At 35.9% G+C, this 18,745-nt stretch overlaps 1 protein-coding gene and 1 non-coding gene across 2 annotated transcripts; one reads left to right on the top strand and one right to left on the bottom strand.

Annotated features, from left to right (window-relative positions):
* Positions 1-11,208: 11,208 nt before the first annotated feature.
* Positions 11,209-13,970, top strand: LOC122055128 (beta-glucosidase 26-like). The gene is made up of 11 exons (XM_042616514.1): positions 11,209-11,452; positions 11,557-11,615; positions 11,931-12,006; positions 12,099-12,170; positions 12,251-12,338; positions 12,471-12,714; positions 12,867-12,982; positions 13,064-13,281; positions 13,367-13,398; positions 13,508-13,610; positions 13,699-13,970. The coding sequence occupies exons 1-11, from the start codon at positions 11,209-11,211 to the stop codon at positions 13,968-13,970; spliced, it is 1,524 nt and encodes a 507-aa protein (XP_042472448.1).
* Positions 13,971-18,071: 4,101 nt separating this feature from the next.
* Positions 18,072-18,177, bottom strand: LOC121968947. Its single transcript, XR_006108455.1, has one exon. It is a non-coding gene; the product is annotated as a small nucleolar RNA R71 (small nucleolar RNA).
* Positions 18,178-18,745: the final 568 nt, after the last annotated feature.

Below are 18,745 nucleotides of genomic sequence, written 5' to 3'. Positions count from 1 at the left end.
ATTAGGATCTTCATCTTGCCCTTTCTGTATATCTTCAAGCAGGGTTGACACTAATGTCAAGGTAGAGAGCTGCCCAGTAACAATTTCAAGCCCAAAATTTACTATTTCTTTCTGTAGGGGATGGGACATAGTAGATAAGGACAATAAAGCTGCGCAAGATTTCCTACTTAGTGCATCTGCCACTTTGTTTGCCTTCCCTGGATGGTAGAGGATTTCACAATCATAGTCTTTGACCAGTTCAAGCCATCTCCGTTGTCTCATGTTCAAGTCTTTCTGAGTGAAGAAATACCTAAGACTCTGGTGATCTGTGTAAATCTTGCACTGAGCTCCGTATAAGTAATGCCTCCAAATTTTGAGAGCAAAGACTACCACTGCTAACTCAAGGTCATGAGTAGGATAGTTCTTCTCATAATCCTTGAGTTGTCTCAAGGCATAGGCAATGACTTTGCCATTCTGCATCAGTATAACCCTGAGTCCTAATTTAGAAGCATCACTGTAAATATCGAAGCTTTCGCTATTCTCTGGAAGAGTCAGGATTGGAGCACTGGTCAGTCTCCTTTTCAGTTTAGTGAAACTCTTCTCACAATCCTCTATCCACTCAAATTTTCTGTTCTTTCTGGTAAGTACTGTCAATGGAGAGGCGATACTTGAGAAGTTCTCTACAAATTTCCCATAGTAGCCTGCTAACCCAAGGAAACTCCTGATTTCACTAGCATTCTTAGATCTATTCTAGTTACTCACAGCTACTATTTTCGTCGGGTTCACCATAACCCCATCCTTGGAAATAATGTGACCTAGGAAGGACACTTGATCGAGCCAGAACTCGCACTTGAAGAACTTTGTGTACAACTGGCTCTGTTGAAGAATCTGTAATATTGTCCTCAGATATTCAACATGTTCTTCCTGAGTTCTGAGTATATAAGGATATCGTCTATGAAGACGATTACAAACTTATCCAAATATGCTTTGAATATTCTGTTCATCAGATCCATAAATGTAGCAGGAGCATTCATCACCCCAAAAGGCATGACTACAGACTCGTAATGCCCATACCTCGTTCGAAATGTCGTCTTCGGTACATCATCCGCTTTCACTTTCACTTGATGATATCCGGACCGCAAGTCTATCTTGGAAAAGACTATGGCTCCCTTTAATTGATCAAATAGATCATCAATTCTCGGCAGGGGATACCTATTCTTGATTGTTACTTTGTTTGGTGCTCGGTAGTCCACACATATTCACATGGACCCGCCCTTCTTCTTTATGAACAACACCGGAGCTCCCCATGGTGAGTGACTAGGGCAAATAAAACCCTTGTTGAGTAGCTCCTGTAGCTATCCCTGAAGTTCTTTCAATTCTACTGGAGTCATGCGGTAGGGTGCCTTTTAGATTGGATGGGTACCAGGGATGAGTTCAATCTCAAATTCAATTTCCCTATCCGAGGCTAAGCCAGACAACTCATCCGGAAACACTTCTGGGTAGTCACATACGACTCTAACTTCGTCTAACTTTTGGTCTCTTTCTTGTTGGGTATTAACCACATGAGCTAGAAACCCAGCACATCCATCGGCTAACATTTTATAAGCTTTTATAGCTGATAAAAATCTCTAGGTTCTTTTCTTTGATTCTTCGATGAACTCAAACTTAGGTTTTGCCTCGAGTTAGAATAGGACTCTTCACTTACGGCACTCGATGGAAGCACCATACTTGCTCAGAAAGTCCATCCCAAAAATAACATCATAATCAGACATGTTCAGCATTATCAGATCACTATACAGTTCTCTGTCTGAAATTTTGACTAGCACAGCATGTAGCCAATGCGTAGATGTCATTATCTCTCCCGAGGGTAGTGTCATCACGAATTATTCACGTAGGACCTCCGGGGGTATACCTATTCTTTCAGCAAATGCTATGGAGACAAACGAATGGGTTGCCCCAGTATCAAATAGCACAGTTGCATATTGACTAAAAATGTGTATCTGACCGGCCTGTGACAATAGTGGAGGCGTTTGCTACCTCCTCTCTGGTAAGGGAGAAAACTCAAGCATTTTTAGAACTTGGTGGGGCCTCCAGTCTGCCTTGGCTACTATGAGGACCCTCCAACGCGGCCTGCACCTGGTGTAGCTATGCCTGCTTGCCTCCACACTGAACAGGTTGTGCTAGAGGTAGGTTGATCTTGGTTGGGCAATACTTGGTCATATGACCCTCTTGACGACACACATAACAAGCACTAGTGCCCTTGTGACAGATTCCAGGATACATCTTTCCACACGTGGGACACGTAGCATACTTAAGCTGCTTACTTACGGATCCTCCCTTTTTATTACTCCACTGCTTTCTCTTGGAGCTCCCTGGTAAGTTTTCCAAATGTATGTCACGAATACGCTTCCAAATTAATGTTATGATCGAAAACCCATAACTACACAAGGAAATGTTTTAGTTTAAGGCCCGAGTCAAATTTCAAGGATTATGCTAGATACATGCTTGTCTTGGATTGAGAACACTCTTTTTTGGGTTTTCAAGTTATAACATGGGGGTTTAGTATTGAAATGAAATATAAACCAGAAATAATTTGCAACACTTCAACTACCTACTGCAGTGATAAATCCTACTTAACACAAATTGAACTCCACACAAGACACTTGCATTGAATAAAGCTAAACCCATTTGCAATAATCAAAACTTACCAACTCTGAATTAATCTTGAACAAACTTGAGTATTAAACTCAAACTATCAGAAATTAGTATGAAATTAAATCCACTTGGCTAAACTAGGTTACCTAATGAAAAAGACTTGACAAAACTTAACACGACATTCAACTAATCACTCTAAAACTTGACTATCCTATCAATCTACTAACTTACCAACTAATGAAAACTCAAAACTGAAATAGCTGAACACGAACTCAGAAAATAGATTGCTAAACAAAATGCTGCAGAAACCTTGAAACTGAACAGAGCACTAAACAGAAAGAAATCAAAAGTATAGCAAACAAAATTGTGCAGAAGAATGAAATGCCAATAGATCTGCTCTATGAACTAATAAATTCAAAATCAAAACTGCAAAAACAAGTAAATCTATTCTAAAAATTAAACTACAAAAAGCTAAACATCCCTACAATCCAGCTCTTAATCAGTTCATCTTCTCTTTGCTGTCGCACAAAGAATCCGTAGAGAACGCTCCAACAGAATCGGAATGATGCCCATGAGCTTCAAGATGAACTTAGATTCACCTGAATTAGCTCACAAATCTTCACCGAGTTCCAAATTTGAAGTTGTTCACTATCTCACACAGGATTCACTAGCGCTGGAATCGCGAGCTGGATGAAAAGCCACGAAGAATGGAGTGCTGTCGGAAATGGATCAGAAGCACCGAAAAACGCTGCCGATGGTTCTGAAGCGGAATGGAAACTCAACCCGGAGGAACGCCGCTGAACTGAGGAGAAAGCCGCGATCCACGGCTACAGTGTTCCATCCGCCAAATTCACTTGCTGAAGACTAACAGTGATCGAAAACTGATCGCCTAAGCTGAAAACCTCACCACCGATGAGGACAAGCTACTCGCAGATCTGGATGCAGGGAGGAGCTGTGGTCGCGCGTTGAGGAAACGCCACGATGAACAGTAGCACAAGCTCACTATTCACTGTGCCAAATTCCAGCTTTTATACCTAGGGTTAGGTTCAGCTAGGGTCTAATTTGAGTCCAAGCTCAATTGAGGTCAGTTAGGGTTTTGGACTTTATTTGGTTGAGTGAACCACACCCCCACTTGAATATTGAATCCATTAGTACCCTACAAGAACAAATTCACATAATGATGAATAAATCATGTATTAGAAAGAAAAACGTCATAAAGCTCATAAAAACCTTGTTTGGGGAATATGATTAAAATTTGAAATTAAAGTGTGCAAATATATAAAGATCACCACAAATTGACCCAAAAGTAATGTATCAATTCATAGCTTATCAAATCCCCCACACTTATTCTTGCACGCCTCGTGCAAGTGAGCTAACTAAAGTAACAACTAAGATGGTACCTCCTTCTAACTATCCTAGATCATGTTCAAAAGATAGTAAAAGGAAGTTACCTGAAATTATTAAGTTTCATAAACTCAAGCATTCCTGCACTCTATTCTTACCTTGGTTCAACACTTAATAATTTCATCCGTCATGAAAGAAATGAGAATGATAACATTTCTAATTCTCACAATGTCTTTGGAGGATGTCCCGCGTTGCCAGTTTGGCTTCTGAATTACCTTTGTGGAGCTCCAGAAAATTTTCCCTAAAATCTTTAGTGGAGCAGTAGCTTCCAATATGGCTAACCTCCTGGGGCAGAAGAACGCTAAGAAGATGGAACTCTGCTCTTCCATTGGCCACGAAGTCGGCTTGCTCTTTTTTCGTCCATGTGTACTCTTCTTTCTCGGCTTCGTGCTAATCTATAGGTGCTACAAAATCATATTTTAAAAATAAAAGAATTTTGAAGTCAGTCTTAAAGAATACCTCCATGCGCTTCTTCCATGTTGCGAAGTCTCCCTCAAATTTGGCGGGTAGATACTGGATCCGACCATATCTTTTGCTTCGGATGATGGCTAGTCCTTCTGAAGTGAGCTTGCCTGTGATACCACTTGATAAGACTCATGTGGCTGGCAAGAGGAGGTGAATTTACCTTCAAAAAGAAAATTGAACCTTTCTTAATCTTTTGAAATAATAACACACTTGTATAAAAAAAATTGACAAACTAATAAAAGGAAAGAGACTACCAATTTTATTTGGTTACAACGGGGAAAGTTGTTAATCTAAGACTTTGAAGCACTAATCAAATTCTCCTTTCATTATAGGCGGAGAAGCCTCTTACAAGCATTGGAAGTACACAAAGTAGCAGAACACTTAAAGAAACTCGTGTACAAGTGATTGTGAACTACTGGGATCAGGGTTGTATTTATAGCCTTGATCAAGGCGCCTGGAAGAGTTCCAAGCACCTGGACATGGATAAAATTTTATCCAATTTGCATTGGATTGCGACATGTTGAGTTTTGATAAACTTTTAGTTCTGGAAGTCCGGAAGGGCTCCAGGCACCCGGACCGTTGCGATTATAGCACCCACTGGGAGAGGCGTCTCGGGGGCGCCCAGACTAGGTCTGGGCACCCAGACCAGGTCTGAGTGCCCGGACCAAGTCTGAGCGCCCGGACCATCCGGGCACCTAGACTTGGTGCAGGCTCTCGAACCGAAGTCAACTTCTCAGTTAACTTTTGGTCTGGGCTCTTGCTCCCGTTCTGCTAGTTTAGGTGATTTTGGCCATCTGAAATAGGGCCTTCTCGAGCAGTCTTCCGCTCCGATTTCTCGTCTCTCAAAAATGTCGTGCGCCTCCTTCTCGTCCACCAGCGTACTTTTTAACAGCACCTCGTCCCTCGGGCGCATCGAGCTCGTCGACTCTCTCCCGTGCCATCCTTCTCATAACTACGTCTTTCGCTTGACTTCCTATGCTCCTAAGTTCTTACATACTCAGACACAAGACATCAAAACACAACAGGATGTAACTCTAATTCGATTGATCATATCAAAACTACCTCGAGGTACTGACAGTAAAGACTTGCCCAAGTGGACAGTAATTGGGACAATGATCGAAAGGCCGACCGGGTTCATCCTAGACTAGTTTTAACGCCGAACGAAGTTAATATTAGACAAATTTAATCCCAACTGATCTCAAATATTATCACCCTTAACTGAATAAGCATTATCTGTAATAGGCCGTCTGACTTTAGAGTTCGTGTGAACTTGACCCCGAATGATCTCTAAAAATATGTTGCACCTTCCCAAGTAGAGCTCACCTCATTATATCCTATCTAGGCTTTGTCTCAGATAGATGTGCATGGTCCTTAATTTATTACCTCTAGACTTTGACCTGGATGGGTGTATGCTATCCTTAATTATATACACTCAAAGAAAAGGCAACAGTTATTAAACAACCAAACATTTGAGTCAAGACATAAGATAAATGCAATAGAAACTTCACTATGTATATGGAAAATACAAACATTATGTTTAGGTTCATTAACAAAGGATAAAAGAATATTAGGCAAAATTACAACAAATTGGGAAATAGTCCGGGCGGGCGATTCTAAAGTAGTTTCTTGTAGTTAAGAAAATGAATGGGGGGTTTGGAAGCCAGATAGCCTCCCTCCCTTAGCTGTTCCATAGCATCATCCGCCTCAAGATTAAGAGCTTTATTGATGGAGTTGGCGATGAGTGCGTTGAATTCGCGTGATTGAAGGAGGGCCTTTTTCTTTATTTCAAATCTCTCATCCTCCCCCAGCTAGTAAGCCTCCAACTCTGCTCAGAAGACTGTCAATTCATATTCCTTGGTAGACAATGTGGTCTAGGCTATTGATGGGTCCGAGCATAGGGAATCTCGCTCAATGTTTCGAGCTGCCAATGTAGATTATTTGGTGGATAGCTCAGTGTCATATGTCATTTTCAACTCCTTTAGCTGAGTATAAGGGCATTCAACCTCTGTAGATTTCCCATCTAGATCCACTTGCACCTTCACCTAGAGAGTTGTGTCTGATCAGAGTTGGGCTTCAAAAGTTTCAAGGGTGGTCTTTAATTTGGAAACTTTCTCAAGCTCAGCTTTCACCAACTTCTTAGCTTTGTGGAGGTAGGACTCTAACCCGCTCAACCAATCGCAGGAGGGTATGTTGCCAGCCTAAAAAATGCGCTGCCTTAGGGATTCATTTTCCTAAGCTAGGATGGACAATTGTTGTGCAAGGCTCATCCCGATCACCCAATTCTAGAGGACAAATAGTGTTAGTAACATCCGGTATGAGAAACAAGAAATAAAATTATATTACCTTGGTCAATTCATACGAGTATTGGTTAGCCAACTCTTATCGGATTAAGCTTGTTGAGTTGGTTTCCTGCATCCTCCTAGGCATCTTTTAAATGATCCCTCATTAGTACCTGGCTAGTAGGTGGAGGGGCAATCGGTGAAGAAGCTATGGCCTAGGCGGACGGTAAATCGAACTTGGCCAAAAATTGGTAAGGCCTCCTCGGCGTGACAGAAGTAGAAATCGGAAAGGTTCTCCCATGAGGAGCCACATGGAGGGCAGGAGTTGGAGAGCCACCCAGTGGATAAGTGGCATCCTATGATGGAGCAGGTGCGAGCGTTGGATTGGCAGAAGGAAGGGTGGACAAGGTCTGCTCTGGGCAGGAGATAAACAGGCGAGAGATGATGATGATAATTATAATAATAATAAATTGTTATTATTATTATTATTATTATTATTATTAAGATACAGGGTGATGGTAAGATGACTCTGTGCAATAAGAGTTTAAATTTTGTATAAGATATAATGTCCATGGTTTGAACTATTTGTGATGCTAGGTCTTTCGTCAGGACCATCTGTACTTTCTAAATTTATCTTGATGACTAGTAAAAATTTTTTATAGGGTCAAATCAGTCACCAATAAAATTAATCAGTTGGAAAAGTTAGATATTTATATTAAAAAACAAAAGCATATTCTATTTTTTAACCCTCTCTCTCCCCCATCGATTTACTTTATCAACAATAAGCCAGAACTATTATCACGATGGGTTTTATTTTTTTTGGAAGATGTGTCCCTTTGGAACGGGCAGTTGGCTAGTCCATGGAGTGATACTATCATGAGGTTTAGGGGGTCAATTTCTGGCTAGTAGTCATGTTCCTGCCCTCTCCTATGCACTAGTCACTGCTTGATCTAGTAGCCACCTATGATTTATCTCCTTTCATATAATCCATAGATGGAATATAAGAGGCATCTAAAGTAGTAAATAAATTTTAACCAATACAGCCAAACATCACAAAAAGACGAAAAGATGTTCAGTCTTTTTATAAGCTTCGTTCAGTCGACGGAAAATATGTTTGGTCGACTAATCCTTTTGGTCGACCAATCTCCCTATCAATCGACTGATCCACCAGCTTCTCTTCTTCATCGAGATCTGATCATTGCCTCATTATTAGTATTTATTGTTTGGTCAATCAATCCATGGGTTTAGTCGACTGATCATCCCAATTTCCATCTTTGTAGAGATTTGATCTTTTTCATCATTAATACTTTAAATTGTTTGATCGACTAATCCTTGGGTTTAATCAGTCGATCAGCCTGAATTTCAAGTTTGTCGAGACTCGATCTTCCAGGTTGTTTACCGAAATAGGTTCAGTCGATCGATCCTTGTGTTCATTTGATCGATCCGCCTTGAATACAAAATGTGATTTGCTTGATCTAAACTCTATGTCATGTTAGCTTGGTTCGGTCGATTGAATCTCTTGTTCGGTTAACCAATCCTTCAGAATCTGCAAAACAAAGTCAGATGCACAGTATATAAAAGATATCCCTACAACACAAAGTTAGCACAGAGATATGATGAATGAGTAATAATAATAGACAGTAAAATTTGTATTGATCTCAACTTGGAAACATCTTGATTCTTTCAGTTGGATTAGTGACCTAAGGTTTGTCCTTTCCCCGGGCATGACCTCCCTAGTGCTCCTCTCTAGTTTCTTACCTCAATCTACCTACCAAACATTGGGTCCTTCAGACATACTTAGACTTCGGTTTAGCATAAGATTGATTCACTTGGGCTTCCTCTTGATATTATGTCCTCCAGTCCTATCGGCTCCAACTACCAGGTGTCAGGTCCTCCACGCACTTAGACTTCTTGCCTGACTTCCACGATCTGCTAAGACTTTCCTGCCTAGTCGCAACTAGGGCTTTCTCGATTGAGTGATTTAGGAACCTTCTTAACCAGAATGCTTCTTTCACTACCATTAAACAAGACTCATACTCAGCTTCCATTGTTGGCATCACTACACAAGCTTGTTTCTTACTATTCCATTTGATGATGCCATCATTTAGCAAGAAGATATAGTCATATGTGGATTTTCTATCATCAAGGTCCACTGCTCAATCTACATCTATGTAACCTTTCAAACTCATATTAGATCCTTGAAAACATAAATAATAATTTGTTATCCCTTTGAAATATATGAATATCCTCTTCACCACTTTTCAGTGTCTCCATCCTAAGTTTGATTGGAAACGGCTAATTAAGCCAATAACATAGCTGATATTAGGATGTGTACACAACATAATGTATATCAAACTAACAGTGACACTGACATATGATTTTTTTCTACATCTTGACTATTTTCTCAAGAGTCTTAGGACATATATTTTTTTCTCAGAACATTACCTTTTATTATAAGAATTTGTTCAATGTTACAATTTGACATATTAAAGTGTTGTAGAATCTTAGTGATACAAGTCTCTTGAGATAAATCCAAAAGTCTTTTTGATTGACCTCTATTATACAACTTCTTTCATATCTATTATATCAAATTGTGATGAAAGTCATGATTTGACTTCAATCACAAATTTTATGTTACTTCTAACTATTAGTATATCATCAATATATAATGATAAAATGATAAACTTTTCTTTTTTTTCTTTCTTATGTAAACACAATGATCCTCATTGAACATTTCGAAAACATAAAAATAAAATGACTTCATTAAATCTTATATTCCATTGTCTTGACACTTGCTTTAGACCATATATAGACTTTCTAAGTTTACATATTTATTCTCATGGCATGTTTCATTTGTTGTTTGGATACAATACCATAGTGGTTGGTGAAAGGGGTAAAATCGAAAACAAGCGTATTGTTTGAGAAATTTAAAAGTTAGATGTACCTTTTGATAATTTCACAACCATAAGTATGCTTTTTGTTCGATTACCATAAGTCTATTCTTTGAATATGGTACCAAAGTGATTGATGAGAGAGTTAAAATAAAAAAAAATACATCTTTTAAGAAATCTGAAAGTTAGAAGTGTTTTTTTAGAACACCACAACTTTAAGTGTGTTTTTTTGGTCATTTGCCCTCCTAATCTCTGCTTCCATGAACATAATATTCTCATCTTCAATAAACATAACAACGTCAACAAAATATTGGTGCAACAACCTCGATTAGAGTAGTTACTTTCATATTATTTAGTTTGAGCTTGTATAAACAATGTAGTTCCATGAATTGACACGATGAAATTTTTTATGATTTTGAAGGTTTTTGATATAATATATATTCATAGAAATAAAAGAATATCCTTAATTAATTATTTATAATATTATTTTTTAAAACAAAAATTATCAAAATAGTACCCATGCTCATCCTAGTTCAGATCCTCTCCCCATTTCTCTCTGTCCCCGTGTCCCACTGTCGATCGGACGGATCAGATTAAATCTGAAGGATGATTTACATCTTTAAAATATGTACAGTATCCTCGTGATATGTAAATCATCTTTAAAATTTAATCTAATCCGTTCGAATACAGGGACAGAGAGAAATGGGGACAGAGGATCTGAACTAATGCTCATCCTGATACTTAAAATATATCTGCGTTTCCATTTAAAGCAAATTCGAACAAAATTACATCACTTTAGAATAATTTTTGCTTGAATTATACCATTTTAGAATACTTTTAATTAAAATTGCATCATCTTGAACAAAACTGCTTTAAGATAAAGATATATTATTTTAAAGGTAGCTATTCTAAAATCGAGTATGTTGAGATATTTTTTATATCAAATTATGTTTAGAATATTATTTTAATAATTTTTAAAAAACGATGCCTTTTGATGATATAGATAATTAAAAACATTTTTTAAAATAATTTTACTATATATATATATATATATTTAATATATTAGGTAAAATAACCTATTATTTAGATCAAATTATTATTATTATTATTATTATTATTATTATTATTATTATTATTATTATTTTCTATCCTGAGACACAATGCGATTGTAAGAGGACTCGGTGCAATAAGGGTTTCAATAATGCTAGAAAATAGTATTTTTCTTTTTTTTTTAAATGTGATATATGCTAGAAAATAGAGAGTAATATTTTTTGATTTTAAAATTCCAAATAAATGATATAAAAGTTAGTCTCAAGAAAATTAAAGAGATATTTTAAATTGAAAATCAATTCATTGAATTCTTGAATTTTTATCATTAGCTTGAAATTTTTATCCTTAAGAATTGGTCCAAACTTTCTTTTATACTCATCCATTTAACTCTTACCATGTTTATCTAGTAATTGTACCCCTATATATAGGTATCACTTGCTTTTTATTTTCTTCACTAATCATAGTGCATCTCCATCTCTTCCACAATGAACCTTAAAGGGTCCTCCTCCACATTTTTCTTTTTATTTATTTTACTTCTCGTAGCCGAATGTATATATGGTTATAAAACAAACAATGCGAAACTAGTTTCAAAAGTGCACAAGCTAAGTCGTGATGCCTTCCCTCATGACTTTGTATTTGGCACCGCTGCATCTGCTTATCAAGTTGAGGGAGAGGCACTCAAGGGTGGTCGAGGACCTAGCATTTGGGATGCATTTGTAAAAATTCCAGGTAACGTACTAAACATTTAAATTTTATAGTTTTACATATGTCTTTCTCGAATTAAAGTTATATAATGGAGTAAATTTGAATTTGCTTTATTTATTGTGGTGTAGGTCTCATTCCAAATAACGCAACGGGTGATGTAACAGATGATGAGTATCATCATTATAAGGTCAAATGTATATTTTCTTTTGTTATCATTGACTATTTAATAATTTTAAATTTAATAACAAAAAGCAAAAAAACTATAATTTTTATGAAGAATCAAATATTAAATTTTATTTTCAAATCATTACTCCATTGGTTCAAGATTCTATTTTTAATAATTTAAAAAGATCTTATCTAATGTAACTTTATGTTGATAATTAAGTTCAAACAAACAAATTTTTGATATTCTCATTGTTGATATTTGGAGACAATTAAAATGAAATTAAATTGGATTTAATCTTTTTCTTAAATATATTAAAATTTGAGTTTCGTCTTGTAGGAAGATATTGACATTATGAAGGAGCACAATTTTGATGCTTATAGATTCTCGATCTCTTGGAGTAGAATTTTCCCAAGTAATTGAAGCTATGAATCTTTTTCATAATATTATATACACCATCTTACCATTTCTAAATACTAATAATTTGTTATTTCTTTTGTCTTGTAGATGGAACTGGAGCCATTAATTGGGAAGGTGTTGACTATTATGATAGGCTAATTGACAATTTAATACTCAAAGGTAATTTATTTCTATCTGACTGTTAAACAAATAAGTTTGGCATGTTTTCATATATTTTAACCTTTCTATCTTCACATTAGGTATTATTCCATATGTCAATCTCTATCACTACGATCTTCCATTAGCACTCCAAAATGAATATTTGGGTTGGTTGAGTCCGAAGATAGTGTAAGTAGTAAAATATAATAATTACTTATATTGTTGAAATTAATTATGCTTACGGAAAATTTAAGAATTTCTAATCTAACTTATTAAAAGATGTTATAAATATTTGATTTAATTTATAATCAATTTGTTTAGGGATGCATTTGCGGATTATGCTGACTTTTGCTTTAAGAGATATGGTGATAGAGTGAAAAATTGGTTCACATTCAATGAGCCAAGAGTGGTGGCAGCTTTAGGTTTTGATACTGGTGCTCAAGCCCCTGGAAGAGCTACTGGTAGTCAATTTGGAGGAAACTCATCTACGGAGCCTTACATTGTGGCTCATAATCTCATCTTATCTCATGCTGCAGCAGTTAATAGATATCGTGAGAAGTACCAAGTAATATGTCTTTAACAAAGTTTATGTATTAATAGTAAATTTATTCTTAGCTAATTCTTAAAATATCTTGCTATCAAATATAACAAACTCATTTTAAAATTGTAAGTCTGTAAATATACATAATACTAATACCATTTTCTTTTTTTATTCAGAAAGAGCAACAAGGAAAAATTGGAATTCTTCTAGATTTTGTTTGGTACGAACCTCACACTTACTCTGACAAAGATAAAGCTGCTGCTCAGAGAGCTAAAGATTTTCATGTGGGATGGTAAGTAAGTACATTCTTGGTTTCAATATCTAACTATGATTAACCTTTTCAATGTAACCTAATTTTGTTTACTTTTCTTAGGTTCATTCACCCTCTGACATATGGATACTATCCTCAATCCATTCAAGACATTGTTAAAGAAAGATTGCCAAAATTTACTAATGATGAAGTGGAGCTAGTTAGAGGTTCATACGACTATTTGGGAATTAATCAATACACAACTTATTATGTTAAGGATAATAGTACAACGAATCCTAAACCTATTAGTTATCAAGATGATTGGCTCGTTGAATTTAAATGTAAGATATATACAATATTTATTTTTGATAATGTTAAATTTAATAAAATGATATGCTAATAATATTGTTCTATTAATAAATTCAGATGATCGAAATGGGGTACCAATTGGACCAAGGGTAAGAAATAACCTTCTTATAACTTTTTCGATTATATTATAGATTTTTGTTTTTTAAAACTAAATGTAAGCCTATAAGTAATCGAATACAATTGTTTATATATCATTAGGCTCATTCCGATTGGCTCTACATAGTTCCGTGGGGATTGTATAAGGCAGTGACATATGTTAAGAAAAACTATGGCAATCCAATTATTTTTCTATCTGAAAATGGTAAATATTTATCACTTGTTTAATGCATCTTTTATTTAAGAATTTAGATTTATTCTCTAACCACGTAATTAATTGATTAAAATTATAGGCATGGATCAACCGGGCAATGTCACACTTCCAAAAGGCTTACAAGATACTCAAAGGAGACATTTTTATTATAACTACATTACTGAACTAAAGAGAGCTATAGATGATGGTGCTTCAGTGATTGGGTACTTTGCATGGTCTCTTCTTGATAACTTTGAATGGAGACTAGGATACACATCAAGGTTTGGTATTGTCTATGTTGACTTTAAGAATAAAAAGCGCTATCCGAAGGAATCGGCTCGTTGGTTCAAGAAGATTCTCCAAAGGAGTTAATAATTTTGTTCTTTTATAAATTGTTTATAGCCTTAGGTTATTTTTTTTTTATCTTTTCTACTTTTATCATGAAATAATCACTCTTTGTTCTTTAAGGTACTATAAATAAATAAAATTACATTTCAATATGAATGTGTTTCATCTTGGCACTTGTAAAGAGATGTTAAACTCCCTTCATCTATTTGTGTCTCATTCATTTTGCATTTTCAATGGACGATAAGCTTAATTAGGCCCATAAGTCAATCTAGTTTCTATCAAAATTGAATTGTATGGATGATCAATTATATAAGTTTGTGATTAATGTTAAAGCTAAAATGAGCATGAAAAAAATTATATATATATATATATATATATATATATATATATATATATATATATATATATATATATATATATATATATATATATATATAAGGAAGAAGATGTTAATAAGGATAATTTTAACAAGTATAATATTTTTTAATGATAATTTTAAAAGAAGAGTTCAATAGTCAGCCACTAGAAATGGTTTTAGAATCTTAATCTTATCCATACAATCTATTTTGGTAAAACTAAATTAATAATAAAAATTGATGCAAAAAATAGATAGGGACTATAAAATGCATTTATCAAAAACCAATAGAAATGTGTTACTCATAAGATATAAATTCACGTTTTTCTTTATTGTCAAATTTTTTGCCGCTAGGCTTAACAATGAGCAAAACATTTCTTAGTTGCATTTGATTGGAATTGAGCAAATAGACTAAATATATTTAACTTTACCTTTCTTGACTCCAAAGTAACTTTCACTAACTAACACTATTACTATATGAAACATCGAAATTAATTAGTTAGATACATTGACTTTGACTTTTCATTTTTTATATTCTTTAATTCATTTTGAATTATTTATTTATATATAGGGCCTAACTAGATTATGGTTCATTCAGGAGAAAGCTGACCGACCCTTGATCCGGTCAAACATAAGGGATTTAGTGCATCACTATTGAACTGAGAAGATATCATGCCCGATTATTCAACAGCCAACTAGGTTTAGAGATGGCCGACCATATAGATCGGTCGGAATGTCCGCCCCACCTCACAACTGACTAGCCATATGCGTGGTTAGTCAAAATAAGGGTCAATTCCCTGATGTTCATAAATCTCTCTATGCATTGTCGGTCAGATAAAAGGTCGATCGGGCTTAAGACACTTAGCTTCATATTGACTCCCAAACAGAGTTCCAACATGCACAGTTCATCATATGACTCCTTGAATGGACTTCTAGCACAGCCAATATATCATATTATTTTTCAAATGGGTCACTAATATTATGTAGAATTTAACTTAGCAGCTTAATGTAAGGACAGACACAAAGATGGCTAACCTTATGAGCCAACCAAGATATATTCAACCAACAACATATGCAGAGAATCCTAACAACCTGTCAGAATAATAGCTATGTGTTAGAGAATATTCTTCTGGAACTTTCTTCAATGATTATTGTGTCTCCCACCAGCCGACCACATATAACAACATATTTCTTCAACGACTTCGACAATAGTGTAAGCTATAAATGACAAAATAGGTATACATATGGGTGAATTGAAGATTTCTCGGACAATTATTGCATATTGCCTAGGTTGTACTCTTTCCATTACCCAACAACTTATGACATCCTTAGCCACCTCATGATTGTAGAGGTTATTATAGGTGATGTGCGTAGATTTTATACACTTGTTTATCATATTTTGACGCACATTCTTCTATTTTATACATGCTTTAGCTATGCACTTTCATGCTCCTTACTTTACTTTTGGCATAAATACTTTTCTTTGTTCGGAGATCTGCTCTTGTCTGTTTTATACTTTTAGGAGTCGAATTTGAAGAAGAATTAATATTCATAGCCAATTCTACGATCAAACAGAGGAAAATGACTTTGACAATGTGTGTCACACGACCTTGCAAAGGGGAATGGCCTTGGCCGTGTGGTGATGATAGGGTCGTGTAGCATCAATAACATGGGAGAGTGCCTTGGCCGTGTGAAGCTTACACGGTTGTGCCACCTTTTCAAGCCAGCCAGTACACGATCGTGTGTGCCACACGACCGTGCAGTCTTTCCAGAGCTAAAAAATGGCATGATCGTGTGTGTCACATGGCCATTCAACACTTCCAGAGACAGAAATTGGCTAGGCCGTGTGGATTTGCACGACCGTGTAAGCAGGCAGAAGCAAAACATGGCATGGCCATGTGAGGGTCACATGACCGTGTGACCTTGACCGAGAGGAGGAGCGCCCTGGCCATGTGAATCTCACACGGTCGTGTCCTGGGTTATGTGACGCCTAAATTCCCTCTTCTCTATAAAGGGTTTCCCCCTCTTTGAAAAGGAGGGTCTCTTCCTTTGGGAAGTTGAGTTCTTGGGCTCGATTTCCACCTATTAGGAGGCGTTTTCCATCCAAGATTTGACTCTGAGGGCAGTGGAATGGTTCCAGAGATCACTCGTCCTATTGAGATAAGTGTTCCTTTCTATTTTCTTGATTTGGATTGGAATGTCTTCAATCCTCTCGTCTTCAGTTCTTTTCCTATTTTCTATGGAGTAGATTCCTTTGTTTTAGGATGGAGGGAGTATTGGTGAAGTAAATTGATGTAAGATTCATGGATTTGTCATCTTCTTGATTCAAGGATGTTGTTTTGTTTTGTATCAATCAATCTTGTATAGATTATTGTGTTTTATGCCCTAATACCATTCTTGATTGGCTGTTTATATTTCTTGTGGAATCTTTTAGAAGAATTCTCTAGATTGTATTACCGTGGGACATCGTGACAGGGCTATCCCATTAAACGGACATATAGGGGATTACTTTGAGGGGATGAAGCAGGGATCTACAAAGAAGTAGGATGGATTGATATGCTGAATTCTATATCTTATTGTGGATTGATTAGTGATGATATTTCTATGTTGTATGACCGTGGGGCATCATGACAAGGTTGCCCCATTAAACGGGATTCATAGGAATCATAACTATTTGATTGCTTAAAGTTTAGATATGAGTCCTTGACTAATGTTTTCTACAGGAAATAACCAGTGACTTCTTGCAAACACATTTCAATTGAGGATAGGATTTGTAGATCGCTTTACATTAATGAGTATCACTAAGAAACCAAATCTCCTAGAACTTTCACAAAACTAAGTTTCTACATTTAACTTTGACTTCTAATCTTTAGTTGTTTCTTAAGACATATAATCTCTTCATGATTATTTAGCTAATTCACTTTTGAGACATCTTTAGTACTTATAACCAATCCCTGTAGATTCGATATTCTTTTATTACTGAGGATGTAAACGTACACTTGCGGTGATGTAACAATTTTTGGTGCCGTTGTCGAGGACTGCGTCTATAATATTAGAGATTATCATTTGAGTTAGACTAAACTTTTCTTTTCTTTTCTTACATCTAACTTGTAACTAGTTTCTAATTATGTTTTGCATTCTTTCATTACATTCTTTCATTGCATCTATTTTTTTTATCATTCCATTCATTCATTGCATTCATTGATCTTTAATTCTTTTTGTATACTAAATTCTTTCTATTCTTTTCTTTTCTTTGAATCAAATTCTTTAATCTTTTTCTTGTATGCGAAGATCTAACTTTGCAGGAGATGTACTTCCTCTTGATCCCGAGATTAATAGAACATTCCATAGAAGGAGAATCTTGCAAAGACATCAAGAAGAACAAGAACAATCAAATATGGTGAATAGACCACTTAAGGATTATGCAACACCTTATGCTAGAGGGTTTCGCTCAAGCATTACTAGACCCTCTATTGAAGCAAATAACTTTGAGATGAAGCCTGCAATAATCAATATGGTACAGCAAAATCAGTTTAGAGGTGGACCGCATGAAGATCCTAATCAGCATTTGGAAGTCTTCTATGAAATTTGCGGTACCATGAAAATGAACGGTGTTCCTTCAGAAGCAGTTAGATTATTACTGTTTGGGTTTTCTTTAAGAGATTGAGCTAAATAATGGTTGAATTCCTTACCTCCAAATAGCATTACCACTTGGGAACAATGTGAGCAACAATTCTTAGATAAGTTCTATCCTCCTAGCAAGACAGCTCATATGAGAAATCTTATTACAAGCTTCAGATAATCTGATTCAGAATCTTTATTTAAAGCATGGGATAGATACAATAATATGCTCAGACAATGCCCACACCATGGGTTAGAGAAATGGTTAGTGTTGCACACATTTTATAACAGCATAAACTATCATACTAAAGTGTCCTTAGATTCAGCTGCTGGAGGGGCACTTATGCATAAGAGTCTAGATGAGGCCGAAGAAATTATTGAAAGTGTAGCACAGAACCATCATCAATGGCCAACAGAGAGAAGTGAAGGCTATTCTTATTCAAACTCAACAAAAGCATCAGAAAAATTTGATGTAGATGTAGTTACTCTAATGACTGCAAAGCTGGATGCTCTTACTAAAAAGCTAAAAAATATGGGAATAAATTCTAACATAGTAAATGCCATAGTATGTGCTTGTGAAACATGTGGAAGTTCTGATCATTCTCAAGACTCATGTACTTTGGGAGCTATATCTGCATAAATAAATCAATTAGAGAAATGTGACGCTGTCATGGGTTTTAATCAAAGTCAGAACAATCCATATTCCAACACATATAACCCTGGGTTGAAGAATCATTCAAATTTTTCCTACAAAAATAATCAAGAACAAGGACCATCCATGGGAGGCAAACAAAATTTCCAGGCGGAGCAACAAAATTTTCAG

This window comes from Zingiber officinale, chromosome 3B (assembly GCF_018446385.1).
Source record: "Zingiber officinale cultivar Zhangliang chromosome 3B, Zo_v1.1, whole genome shotgun sequence".
Lineage (NCBI taxonomy): Eukaryota > Viridiplantae > Streptophyta > Magnoliopsida > Zingiberales > Zingiberaceae > Zingiber > Zingiber officinale.
Note: the sequence above shows the minus strand (reverse complement) of the source record. Positions and strands in the feature narration are given on the sequence as shown.

Excerpts from the sequence above, each read along its gene's own strand:
- LOC122055128 (XM_042616514.1), top strand. The coding sequence starts at position 11,209 with ATGAACCTTAAAGGGTCCTCCTCCACATTTTTCTTTTTATTTATTTTA. Across the intron at positions 12,339-12,470 it reads TGGTTGAGTCCGAAGATAGT|GGATGCATTTGCGGATTATG; the intron begins GTAAGTAGTAAA and ends CAATTTGTTTAG. Across the intron at positions 12,983-13,063 it reads AAAGATTTTCATGTGGGATG|GTTCATTCACCCTCTGACAT; the intron begins GTAAGTAAGTAC and ends TACTTTTCTTAG.